Below are 13,843 nucleotides of genomic sequence, written 5' to 3'. Positions count from 1 at the left end.
CTGCCTCCCAAGACAACATCATGAAACCCTTTTTCTGGGGCCTGAGAGGGGAAAGCCAGCGGGCACGGCCAAAACCAGTGGTGGTTTGGAACATTCACTGAAGTGAGGCTTGCTCCCGGGGTGCAGTTAACAGGTACTTTGCATTGCCTGCCAGGCACCTCCAGGAAAAAGATGAAGACAAATGAAGCAGGATCAAGACTCAGTCCCTGTCCCTCTGAAACCCTTGCAGGAAATGAGGCCACGTGCTCTCACAGCAAACAGCGGTTCCAAGTGGAGCAAATTGGAGTCCCAACCCTTTTTAGGCACTATTACCAGTCCAATAAAGCAGCTAATAATAAAGGATTGCTGCTTTATTTCCTGCACTTAAATAAAAGAGATTGGCAAAACCTTGCTAATCATTTCTGACGCTGAAGCACTATAGCAGCAGACAGGCTGCTGGAGAAAGGCAGGAATTTCCAGCAGGTTTGGACTTCTGAAGGGAAGGAAGGAGTCCATGACTTCATCTGAATGAGGTTTGAAGCACCCTCACCTCTATAACCACCCTTCCCACAGCTCCCAGCTATTTTAGACCCTCTTCAGCCTTCTCTGAGGCAGCTGAAGGAAAAAGCCCCATTGCCCAGGGTCCTGGCAGTGACACAGGGGGTGACAATACTTTCTGCTTGTTATAAAAGTATCTTTGTGCCACAGGAAAGTTATTTTTAGTTCTGCGCTGCATGTGGGCAGCACAGCTGGCACAGCTGGACTGCTGCCATGGCTGGATTCCCAGTGGATGAGCTGGGGTACAGCACGGCCATGCTGCTCCCCAGGAGGGGGAATCAGCTCTGGAAGAGGAACTTCTCACTTCTGAGAACTTCTGGCTCACCTCAGCTCTCCTATCAGGAGACAGCCCAACCCCAGAGGGAGAGCCCCTCCATGGGAGAGGGGATGCCCCAGGTCCCCCCTGGGCTGTCCCCATGGCTCCATCGCTGCCATGGGTGGGATGCCTTGGAGCTAGAGCAGAGGCAGGGCAGAGCCAAAGAATGAAGCAGGGATTTATTCCCAGGATCTCCTCCATGGACCCACCTTGGGCAGCACCAGAGCCCAGCCAGGGCTGCACCCAAGATGAACCAAAATGGCCCCAAAATGCACCAGCGCTCCCGGGCTCTCTCCCTGGGATCAGTTCTGCTCCATTTGCACCTTGCAGTTCATTGTCCCATCCCAGCTTTAGCCCAGGCAGTCCCACCCTGCTTGTTTTTCTCTCTGCAGCCCACGGGGTTTGTGCTCTGGGGCTGACATTGGCATCATTTGTCCTTGGTGCCCAGCTGGAGCAGGAATTGTTTTGTCTCCCTGCTCTGTGCACAGAGCTCACCATCCCCTCGTGTGAAGCTCAGACCCACACACCAAAGCAGCACAGAATGTGAAACAGAGAAAAACTAAAACCTGAGGCATCAGCTGGGTGCAGGAGGATGCAGGAAGGTGGGAGGTCCCTCTGGCAGTGCTGCAGGCTGAGGTCCTTTGCCATTTGGAAGGACAGGGAATGAGTTCCTGCAGGCAGCTGAAGGGCCCTCAGGGCACAGCACACGTGTGCTTGTTTGGTTCAGTTTTGGTCTGGGAGCAAAATGGAACAGCCAGAGCCACATCAGCAGTGCCAGGCTGTTTGGGGACTTGCCTGTGGCAACAGGAGGTCACCACAGCTGCTGTGGGCTGAGGGTTTTGCTCTGCAGCTCCTCCACCCCACCTGATCCCCCCGCTGGGGAACAGCAGCCCCTGGGATGAGCTGCTCAGAGCACTGGAATTACCTTTTTGCTTCTTTATCTTGCTGCTGGTTGTTCATCAAAGCAATGGCAGCTCCAACTAAGCTCACTGCTGAGGAAGCATGACTAGTTTACCATCACTACTATTTAAAAGTGTGTTAAGATGCTGCTTATTAAAAGCTACTAATGTATAATTAATTAATATCCTATCCTGAAGTGAAGTTATGCCACTATCAATCAGTGATAAAGCCACTTATATTTGTCCCCTTTCCTAAAGTGGTAGTTTATGCTGGAAGAGCCCCTCTACTTGTAGTGCCAGACATGCTGCTTCTGGATACCTGCAGAAATGCAGGGTAACTTGCCCCACAGGAATGTTTTATTTAGTCAGACAGCCCTTTGAAGTGAAAGGGTAACCATTTCTGATCATAACCTTGGCTGTGCACTTCTAGTAATTATCCTTTAATTGCATTACCCTATTTGAAATAGATTCCTAACTGGAAAAAAACAATTTGATGTTCCCTGATGCATAGTCTGACATGCAGTATTTGCTTTTTTTATTGAAATGTAAATGTTGTCTGCAATTCCATCAAAGAAAAGAGAAAAATAAAACAAAGTTGAAATGTCTGTAGCCATTTTGGACATGTGAGAAGTATCAGCAACCAGTGTTGGGTGGGAAAAAGAATATTGTGATCATATAATAATAATAATTAGTGGTGTCAGTGGAAAGAAGAGATGTGGAAGGGGAAAGGGCTCCAGCTCTGCTCCTCCAGAAGCTCTGCTGCACGTGGTGGTGTCTGACTATTGAATAATTACCAAGGTCAATACAATGGAGTGCAGGTCCCCTTTCCTTATACCCCGTGGGACTGAACAAACACTCAGGCAGAAAAGTGATTTTATTTCTTCCTTCTTGGGCAGATTCAAACTAATCCAGATTAGTGGCAACTTAGAGCCACGCCACCTGTACCTGGTGTTTCTGAGAGAGGAGATGCACCCAGTTTGGCTGGATTAACTGCACATTACAGCCCTACAAGCACATCACTGGGATCTGACTCAGCCCTGCACCATTTGGAGCACTGTGCAGACAGAAAATAAATAAGGTACAGGTACAATGTTAGTGAGGTGGGTTCTGCCACTTTGCAGCACAAATGGAACTTCCCAGAAAAACAGAATAGCCAAGGAGCCAGGATGTGCTCGGAGGGTGGACAAGGCCAACCATGGCTGGGTGGGATGGAGTGTGCACACAGAGCTGGGTGCTGCAGCCCACTCTCAGCAGAGGAGGAATTGCAGACATTTTCTGCAGCAGCTCCAGTGACAGATGTCCTCTGACAGCAGCCCAGCATCCTCATCTGCTCCAAAGCACGGCCAGCCCAATCTGTACTTCAAGAAGTCAGCAGCTCACAGATAAGAAATTAACCCAGGGGAGTCATAAAGCAGAGGTGGCTGGCACAGGTTAGGCTGGATAAATTTGGCCTTTCTGGGGTTTTTGATAAAAGCAAAACCAAACCCTCAAACCCAATAGGAAGAAATAAAATCTTCTCTGGTGAAAAATAAAATTCTGGTTTTGTCTGGAGATATAACCAGCTTTCATTAGTACAGTTTGTTTGTACTGACCACATCCAACAGAAAGCACAAGCAAAGTCATCTGTTCTGCTTGCTCCTGTCTGGCTGCCCTGTCTCTAAGCCTCATCCTGAGGGAAACATAAGTACTGAGGTTCAGATCCAGGCATTTGGCACTTCAGGCTTCCCTGGATCTTTAGGGAGCAATCCTGCAAAGGTTGCCCAGCATTTTATTTTGGGAATCCCACAACAGAAGGCAATTTTATTTTAGGTGTACACTCTGTAGCTGCTTTCCAGGGTAGGATCACAAGATCTTGGGCACGATCTCTCCTCCTGTTCCACACATAACCAGTGAGGGTGAGTGATGCCTTTGTCCAAACAGGTCTGTCAGTCCCAGCATTTCATCCTGACACGTTTCACCTGGGCAGAACACACCTCTTTGCTTGGCTTCCTTCACTGCTCTAAGCAATTCCACTCCAATCCCCAGGACTGTTATCTGGAGCTCACTGGTGGGACATGGAACGGTGCAGCTGAGGTTTGGGGCTCCCTCTCTGCTGACAATTTAAGGAGCCTGCTGGAGGTTTGGCATCCTGCACAGGTGTATTTAACAGAGAACTAGCTCTGATTTTTTCTCTTTTTTTTAGAGGTTGAACTGAAACTCCCAGGAAGCAGCACAAAGATAACAAATGAAAACTAAGCCATAAGATAATCACTCTAATTATAATGACTGCTAAAAAGAGATGGTTGAGAGAGAAGTTCCAGGAGCATTGGAGCCAGCTGTCAAGATCCAGCCCATCTGATTGAAAACTGACAAGCAAGTCAGCTGAGAGAGCACTGCCATGTTATAAAACAGAAGGAGAGGAGCAGCTTGGAGGTTTGAGGGTGGGGTTTTGAGTTGTTTGTGGGTGGTTTTATTGCATACTACAAACTTGGAACAGAAAATGGATGAAGTGAGAAGAAAACTCATCCTCACGTGGATTATAAAATACTCTAATGCAGGATTAACTAGAAAAAGAAATGGTGAGTTAAGAAAACGTATGTTACTGACATTTGCTAAAATCATATTTTCTACCTTTAAGCCAAGTGGTTATGTTGAAAGGTTTCTCAGATGGCTTGTGAGGCCTTAAATCTGTGAATGTAGTAGGATCTTTGCATTCCCAGTGATTTCTCTTTGAGAATTTAAATTGTGATGGTGCTGGTAACCAGCTTACCCAGGCTGCACAGCTGGTGCTTGGTGGTGTACACATACATACATACATACATACATACATACATACATACATACATATATATATATATATTCTTTTTAATATGTTACTTGTTAATATGTTTCATGGTTCTAACTTAGCAGCAAAAACAATCAAATTAAAAGTAGGGAGAGCTATCAGTTAAAATGCAAGGAAAACTGGAAGAATAACAAGGAGAAATCCAGAAGATGATAGAAGAGAATTGCTTTTACCTGAGGCTGCAGGCTGGAGCTCTGCATGGAGCCACTCTCAGGAGGTTGCAGTAGGTAATGCTGACATCTGTGGGTGAGATGGAGAGCTGAGCTTGGGGTCCAAGTTGTTAATGCTGTCCTAACTAGAGCTTAGAAAGGCAAATCACCTAGTGTGTGATCCAGATCTCATCTGCTGCTGAGTACGTGCACAGGGCTGCTGGAGGGAAGGAGTGAAGAATTAGGGCAGTTTTCTCACCGCTTGGCTGTGGTGGGAGAAGCAGGGGAAGTCCCTCTCTTGCCTTTCCCCTGCCCCAGCCTCAGGCTAGGCTGCTTCTGGCTGGTGCTGTAGCTGCTCTGGGAAAACACTGTCCCTGTTGGTGTGGGAAAGCTTTCCCTGTTTGTGTGGAAAGTTTCCCATTTTGTCAGGAGAGCAGGGCCCTGCTGTGAGTGCTTCCTTGGCTACCTAATACTGCATTTCTGAGGCAATGTTCAGGCAGGAGACCCAAGCCAAACCTTGACAGCGGAAAGTAAAACTCAAATGTATCTATTAAAAAGTGCTGCTCTCCTCTGTAAGAAGTAGCAAGCATCGAGGTGTTTGGGGATTGGGTGCAAAGCTCTTAGCAAGCCCCAAAAGAAAATTAATTTCTCTTAAGTGCAAATCTTGTCCCTGAGTCAGCTCTATTGCAACCTCGTGGCTGTGGGTGACACTTCTCTCATCCTGCGCTCGATTTTTGAATGCTTCCATGAATTCCTCCCTGAAGAATCCCCCAGCTCTGGGGTCACATCTCTTGCAGGTGCACCGCAGAACTCATGGACAGGTTTGCAGTAAGCTGATGCCCTCTGCTGGGTGTGAGGGATTAGAAGTGTGGAAATTCCCTATTTCAGAGTGGGATAGTGGCACTAAACTCCTTCCAGCAGTCAACTGGACAGTTTAATGGCAAGGGTTCACAACTCCCTACAGTATTTTTTCAATACATGTTGGAGGACAGCTGATGATTTGAAATCTAATTGCTGTCTATTTGATATGAAATCTAAAAACAGTAGTTCTGGTATTGCCTTCCACATTGGTGAATATTAGATGCAACTTGTAATTAATGATCTTTGAATATATTAATTTCAATGAACTGCTCCTCTGCCATCAGCTGGATTTAAAAGAATGTATAATTTAGAGAGAAGTGTCTGAAGGCACCTTTCTTTAAAGTTGCATTAATGGTATTGGTTAGAAACCAGTATAAAGATGAATAAAGCTTTCAGAATGTTTGCTGAGGAGTTACTGGGGAAAAAGACCTGGGTCATAAGGGACAATCTACCATATGTCAGCACACCCTATATTCCACTGAAAAAAGCTGGAGCTGCATTTCTTGAGACACAAATATGAAAAAAAGAAAATTGGGAATTTTAGGGGAAAACAAATTAAAGCTGGAAATGGTGTGTTTGTGTTTTGCCCTGAGACTGAGAACTCGGGCTGACTGCTGTAGCTGTTTCTGTCACCCACCAAGGGACAGATGTCCACCTAACCTCTCTGGAGCTCTGTCACCATGGGATTTCAGTGACAGTTAGTGCAGTTGTCCATTCTGGCTAATGTGAGTCATGCCTATGAGAAAAGGCTAAAAGAAACATTAAAACAGATCTAAAATAGGTATAATTATTTCACCTTAACTTTCTTCTTTTCCTTAAGAAGCTTTAATTCTGACTTCTGGATTTACAAAATTACAATTTTTGTGTAGGTCAGTCCACTTCCAGATCTTTCTGATGTGTTAATTGGTAACAGATTCAAAAGTTAGAAGTTGTCTTATGTTAGTTACTGAAGTAATGAATTTAACTGAGTAAAAAAAACCCAGATTCATGCTGTGTCTAAGGATAAGGCTATAACATACTCCCTAAGATAAATGTCTTTTTGTAGCATAATGCTGAAAAAGTTAGTGTAAAGCTTCTCTGAGTTAATTACCTGACTGCACTATACTGTTGAGTATTTAACACAAATAATCCAAAGGGATACTTCATTGGTTTTACATGTTCAGCTTCACAAAGAGGCACATCCTATCTCTGGTCTGGCCACAGGTTGTGCAGCAATTCTCACAGGGCCAACAGAAGAACCCTCACTGACTTTTGAAGATGTTAAACTTGACCATTTTCTAAACATGAAGTGAAGTTTGCTCTGTGTGAGAAAGCAGACTGGCTTGGTTTCTTACACAATTCTGGAGCTTCTGCTCAATAAACACAAACTGATTTGTGGGATATGCATTCTTCATAAACCAGTCTTTTATTGTCATTGATTTTTGTCCCTTGAACATGTAAACTTTGCAAAGACATAATTTTTTGCAATTAATAGCAAAAGGAAAGTTTTAATACAGCCACTGAGGTACACCTGCAGTGGGCTTCACTGCATGCAGAACTTTAAATGGTTATGAATTTTGGATTTTATGGAAAGTAGTTGTTTCCTTTGGCTCTATTAAAATAATGCCCAGTTTAACAGGCTTAGCTGTGAGTAATTCTGTCAGATGGGGAAGCACACGTGCTGCTGGGAGTCACATGCACTCACTTTAAATGATGACAAAATAGTTTGTGTGGTGTTTATAAAAACAGCAAAAAGAAATCCATGCTGTAAGCAGGTTAAATCTAGCAAGATGGCCAAGTTTGACTTGTAACAATGTCTTTTAAGATAAAAATGGTTGTGAGGCATGTGGAACTGTATAAAAACATGCTACTGAACTTAGGGACACACTACAGCCCAGGCATGTTAGGAAATGCAGCTAAATGAAAATGTCATAAATGTGTTAGGAGGACATGTGAACAGCAAACACCAAAATGTGAGAAAAAACCTAAACCCTGGGTGTCCTCAGGGACAGTACTCACTATCTGCATTGTTAGGAAACAAGTGTTTTATTTGGGAAAGTAACCACCTGCTAGTGCAGCTATAAAATGAGAGGCTGAATGTACCAACTTTGCACAGACTTAATGGAGGTGCAGAAATACAGTTCTAATAATGAGATGCTCCAGGCACCTTAAGTTACTGGTGGTTAGTGAATCAAAAATCTGGCTGTGAAAGGGTTACACTCATCACACTCATCATGGAAGCCTGTTAACTTTATTAATAGTGGGTACTGCCAACTCTGGTCTAATTAAAAAAAACTAATAAACACATGGAAGTGACACAACTCAACCAGCTTCTCCCCTTTCACTCTCCTGGAAGTTACCTGCTTATATTTTCACCTGACTGAAAAGATTGCTTAAGAGAAGAAACAGTGAGAGACATCCACTGCAACAGCTGCCAATGCTCTGACCAAAAAAAGAGTGATTTCTTTTTAGAACAGATTTAATAAAAATGTAGTATCTCAGTGCTTATACTCCAGCAGGACCAGCAGATGTCAGCATAACTCAAAGCATCACTTTGGATTTTGGCAAGGCAACATTCATGACACTTACCAGAACAGAAAAAGATCTGCTGAGCACATTGCAAGACTATACAACTTTACCAAGTAAGTCTGCAAGAACTTAACAGTATTACTGAAAAAATGTGACCCAGCAAACCAAATCACCAAAGGATAGGAAATTTATACAAAACACAACAAAAATATAAAGAATAAAAATGTTATTAAGACTAAATTTACAAAACCTTTTCAATAAACCTACTTATACTGTAAAAGTTTAATATTATGAGGACAGATAATGTAGCAACTAAAGATACTTTCCATTCATCTGGGTTTTTTTGGTAACAGTCTAGATAATCTTGGTTTGGAAACAGACACTCAAGCTCTTTTCAGCTGCGTACAAACCTTAAAAATCAGTAAAAAGAGAAAAAAAACAGGGAGAGGGCTGTTGAAGTACTGGTTCAGTCCAATTACAGACTGAGCAAAAAGAGCAAAATTGTTTTAATTTTGTTCTACAGAAACCAACAAAGTATTAAGTAATACTTTAACACAGTGCCTTGACAAGTTAATTTCAATATTTTAATATAATTCATATTAATTCATATCCTTAAGAATTCGTAAGGATAACTTGACCTCAAATCCCAGTGACTGGGATGAGACCTGAACACCTAAATGCTTCTGACTCCTTTTTAAGTGAACAGGATTAGATTTATCAGATGTAGCTTCAATACTCTGTAGAAGACACAGTATTCACTATTAATACTAGAAAGAGACCTCTATTAATACTGCATGTAAATTCATTGAGAACTTTCACATAAAACAGATTAAAACCCACGAGATCCTGAATTTGAGAAGGAGAGAAATGAGGAACACACTGAGATGGTACATCCTACAAAACAACGTACAAAGGAATAGCGAGTGGCTCAGGACAGATCACGTTAGAATTCAGCATCCTGCACTTGAATACAGCTGTTTCAGTGAGATCCTACCTGGATGAGTAAGAAGCCTGATTACAGTGCAAAGACAGCAGCATGGTTATGTCCATAACCACGCTGAAAACGACTGTGACAGTGAGCACATTCTGACAAGTCCCAATGGCTCCCATTAACCTAAACACTGTGTGTGCTGTGTTTAACCAAAGCATGGCCCATCCACTCAGGATGGAATAATGCCCATGATGGCCCCTAGCCCACGTGCTTGTTCCTGATGATCTCCCCGCCCTCGATCTCGATCTGCTCGTAGAGCCACTTGCGGTCGCAGCGACACTCGGTGCCGCACTTGTTGGAGCCGCACTTGGGGCAGGCGTAGAAGCAGCCCAGGCAGTCCTCGTCCAGGCAGTCACACAGGTCCATCCCGCTGTACAGCAGCAGCCCCTGGCTGTCGTACACCTTACTCTTGGCTGGAATTACTTGCCTGTGCAATGAAAAACAAACAGTTATTTTTATTATGTTTAAACCCCCTTATTGTTTTGATGCCAAGTTGACGAGATTTTTTTAGGCTGGAAGGAAAAAAGGAACTTCCCGGAAAGGAAGTTTTTCTTTTGTCTTTTACATCTGTTTCTTCATAGAGCTGTGTACAGCCTTCTAGTGGCTAAAAGCTTTGTATCACTTCTGTGAATGCCTCCCATGCAAAACCAGGACAGAAGGGAAGTCTGCTGTCTTCAGGTGCACACTTTAACACTGTTAATTTCAAATATACCTTACTGCATTTGGTAACGTTTGTCAGTCCTACTTGTATCTCTAAAAAATTGTATCTCCACTCTGTGCCCAAACTAAGCAAGAGAAACAGAGGGAGAGGGAAGGATGCATAGTGAGCAGCACATTTAGTGTCTGGTTCTGTCTGTTACAGTTACACTTAATGTGATACAACACACTAATGTGATTATTTCTTGTATATTTTGACAAATAGAAATTTGTCACATTAGAAGGTTGTAACTTGTTATCCACTATTACCCAATCTGGATGTTAACTTTGTTTATCAAGAGGAAGGTAAGGTCCTAACTTGCACACTTTTGTTTACCAAGTGTAACTATTGAGTTTACAGAAAGATGATGACCAATATTTTAAGTGTAGCCTACTTGATCTTACTGTATTCAAATTTATCTTATCAGAATTTTAGTTTATGCATGTATTAGTAGCTACACCTATGGTCTGTGTACTATTGTGCCTCACAAACACCTTTTTGTGTTTGCCTGAAATATGAACTGTAAGCTAATGTTTTATTTTCTCTTTTATTTACCTCAGGAGCAAGAGGGATCTTCAACATCCCTAAAACCAAGAACCCAATCCATACACACACAAACATCTACATAGCTAATGTTACAGGCTGACCATCAAGGCTGTTTTATTTTCAAATGAAAGTTAATGTAAAGACAGCTAACAAATTACCTGTCTGAATTAAAGACTGAGATTTTTGTTTGCCTCCTTTTTTCCCTTTTACTGGTCTCTGGAGTGAACTCAGTCTGTCGTCCTGGGTTAGCAAACTGGAGAGACTTTAAAGCCTTAGCTGTACGCCCCTAAAGGAAGAGAAAATGTCACTTCATTAGAAATACGAATCCTAAGAAAATATCTAGTCAAGGATAGCGTAATAACCTAGATGAATTCTTGACCTATGATTCTATGATTTCCCAGGAGGCACAACTTAAAATCTTTATGCTGGAGAACTATACCTGTCTCTGACCCCAGCAACATAAGCTTTGTAGTGGCAGTTTTAATCAATGCTTTCAAATCATCCTCCTCATTACACTGACACATAATTGAAAAATACAGCAGGGGAACAGGATGCAACTCCTCTTTGCTCAGGGTGCAGATTCCCTGTGCACAGCCTGAACACTGCAGACAGCAAGGCACCAGCCACATTCCAAGCTCAGCACCTGGAGAAGTGTCCTCCCACACCCGTTCATCAGTGTCCCTGACCAAATGCCACGGCCTTCACAGCCTAGACACCACAACAGGAGTACACTTAATGCACCTCAATGCAGGCTCATTTCATAATGAGCCTTCTTTTCCTTTTTAACTGAAGAGACATCTTTAGAAGCAACTTTTGCAGTGCTCAGTTGCTTGCAAGGCTTGAATAACAGCTTAAAATACCAGCAGCAGTCTTGTATTTACATGAATTTATAAGTAGACACATTTTTTCAAAACTTAGAGGTGATATTATTTAATTAGAGAAGAAGATTTTAAGGTTCTCCAAACAAAGGTTTAAATACAGTAAACTCCTGTACATCTAAAACACTACATCCTTTCTTATTTCTATGAGAGAAAATTTAATTCATGTGGTAGTTATATGAAGTGTAATAGTTTGCAGAGCTCAGAGGGGATGGGAAAACTGATCCATATACATACATCTGGATCCAGCCTTCTCCTTTGTCGCTCCTCAGGTTCCACATCCACACTTCCATTGATTATCTGCATACACTTGGGACAAAGCTTCCAACCAGGAACAAACTGCCTTCCAAACTTGGCACTCAGAAAAGCTGCATCGTCCAAGTCAATCGCTCGCAAGTTTTTCTTTGACAGTTTTCTGTGGATGTTAAAGGGATCACAACAGGATTTCTGTAAGTCTTCAAATCTCTCAATGTAAATTTTGGCGTGGTGGAAGCAGATTGTGTTGTTCTCTGACAGGGTTATCCCAGTTCTCAGCTGAAGCAGCAGGAGGTCAGATGAAGAGATATCTTGTTTGGTCTTGAAGCCAGTGTGACGGGTGTAATAGATCTTATGGCACTCGTTGGTAGCCTGCAGCTGAACTCCAACTGAACAAGGATCCATTTTGCTTTATCAGAACAACTTAGCTCATTTATTTTGCCCAAAATAACTCTTTGAAGCCTTTAGGAGTTTCTGTGAAGATCACCCTAGAGAAAGCATTAAAATCAATCAGATTTGCAGCGCAAACTTTTATCCATAAGCCTGACATACTGGATTTAAGTAATTTAAAAAACATGGAAAGAAAATATAACCTTCTAGTCTAGATAAAACTAAAATTTATTCTGGGTTTGGGTGGTTTTGTGTAATTGGATAAAAAAGTCCACATTGTGGGCACAGGTGGTTGGTTACTGGGTTAAAAGTAACAATAACTTACATCTCACACCCTGCTTGTTGCCAGTGCTGGCCCTAACACACCAGAGCCTGATCCCATCTTGCACTATTTTCCACCACAACGTAAAAAAACAAAAGATTTGCCAAAAGAAAGGAATCACTTGCTCTCAAATCCTCCAAGAACCTTAATTACAATGAATGTATTTTAATTGGGATGTTTATGCTCACCTACACCCTATTCTGCTAAGGTAAAACCCAGAAAAATGGAAAAGCGGTGTACTGGTTGTGTCTGGGAGAGAGTCAAATTTTTCACAGCAGCTGGTGTGTGAACGATTTTTTAATCTTTTTTAAAAGCCCAGCTATCAAACTTCACCATGTTAGTGAACCAGCTCTAATGGCAATCTTTTATTATAAGCAGCACAAAGTTTGTGTTTCAAGCCAAGGCAGCTGGAGCTGTTAATGACCAAAGTTCACTGAGTTAACATTTGAACAGCAATTCAGGCAATAGCAAGTAACTTTTCTCGAAGAAGTCTGCTATATCCAGCCTGCTTCAAGTGCTAATGTGCATTTCACACTGATTCCTGCTGTGGAAGGTGGGGTTCGTGTGTGCGTGTGGCTGAAACACACCATGTCAACACACAAGTGATAGTCTGAATTTTCAACATTTGCACGTGGATTGTAAGTCAGGACTCTTGGAAGATGTTCTTATTGAGAAACCAAATTTGTCTTCTAAGGGAAAAAAAACAAAACAAACCCAAAACAAAGAATTATTACAATGTCTGGTATCTGTAGTATGCTATGTGATATTAAACTTCACAAAAGCACGACACGTCTGTCACCTCGCTTTGTTCAAACGACATTACTGCTGACGGGACATGGCGATCTCACCCATTAATCCTCAGCAATTCTCGCTGGGAGCTGCAGCGCGTTTCTCCTCCGCTCGGGAGGAGCTCACGGCTGCTTTTGCTGTGAGTTCCCCTTGGCGCAAAGACAAAAGCGCTGGAAACCCCAGCCCCCGAGGTCTGTGCGTGCACCTGTGCGATGTTTCCCAGCCCGAGCTCCCTGAGGGGCAGCACGGCGAAGGAGGAGCCCGCCCCAGGCCGGCCTTGCAATGTCCCGGGCAAAGGACGGCCCGGCCCTTCCGCTGCCGGCCGCGCAACCTCAGGGCCGCCCCGCTACCTTCCCGCCGTGCCGGTACCTCCCCGCGGTGTGTGAGCCGTGTGGGCCGTGTGCCGTGTCCCGCCGTGCCGCTCCGGCCGTGGGCTCCGTCTCTCCGCGCTGCCCGGCGGGCGGCGGCCATCAAGGGCGCCTCTCCACAGAGCCCGGGGGCGGACGGAGCGGCGCTTCCGCACGGCGGGCGCCCACAGCGACACCTGGCGGCGCGGAGGGGCGGCCCCGGCCTGAGGGGACCGGTGACTCCCGGTATTTCCCTGTATTTCCCAATATTTCTCGGTGATTCCCGGTATTTCCCGGTGTTTCCCGGGGCCAGTGCTGAGCGAACGCCGCCGTCGCGGCCGGTGAGCGGAGGGCCGCGGCCCGCTGCAGGCTCCGCCGGGCTGCAGAGTGCGGCGGCGGGGCTGAGGGAGACCGGCATTGAGCGGGGCCGGGGCCGCGCCGGGACTCGGGAGTTGCTTGTGCTGTCCCGGGAGTGCCCTGTGCTGTCTCGGGAGTGTCCTGTGCCATCTTAGAGCGCTCTGTGCTGTCCTGAGA

The 13,843-nt window shown here is 44.2% G+C and overlaps 1 protein-coding gene across 1 annotated transcript; it reads right to left on the bottom strand.

Moving 5' to 3' along the window:
* Positions 1-7,183: 7,183 nt before the first annotated feature.
* Positions 7,184-13,457, bottom strand: ARL14EP (ARF like GTPase 14 effector protein). Its single transcript, XM_084207878.1, has 4 exons — positions 13,332-13,457; positions 11,444-11,949; positions 10,487-10,614; positions 7,184-9,512 (listed from the first exon to the last, which is right to left on the bottom strand). The coding sequence occupies exons 2-4, from the start codon at positions 11,864-11,866 to the stop codon at positions 9,284-9,286; spliced, it is 780 nt and encodes a 259-aa protein (XP_084064004.1). The 5' UTR covers positions 11,867-11,949; positions 13,332-13,457; the 3' UTR covers positions 7,184-9,283.
* Positions 13,458-13,843: the final 386 nt, after the last annotated feature.

The sequence above is a fragment of the Fringilla coelebs genome (assembly GCF_963513975.1).
Source record: "Fringilla coelebs genome assembly, chromosome: 6".
Classification (NCBI taxonomy): Eukaryota; Metazoa; Chordata; class Aves; order Passeriformes; family Fringillidae; genus Fringilla; species Fringilla coelebs.
Note: the sequence above shows the minus strand (reverse complement) of the source record. Positions and strands in the feature narration are given on the sequence as shown.

Coding starts and splice junctions, on each gene's coding strand:
- ARL14EP (XM_084207878.1), bottom strand. CDS start 11,866: ATGGATCCTTGTTCAGTTGGAGTTCAGCTGCAGGCTACCAACGAGTGC. Junction 10,615..11,443: donor GGAGAAGGCTGGATCCAGAT/GTATGTATATGG, acceptor CTCTTCCTTTAG/GGGCGTACAGCTAAGGCTTT. Junction 9,513..10,486: donor TCAGTCTTTAATTCAGACAG/GTAATTTGTTAG, acceptor TTCATTGCACAG/GCAAGTAATTCCAGCCAAGA.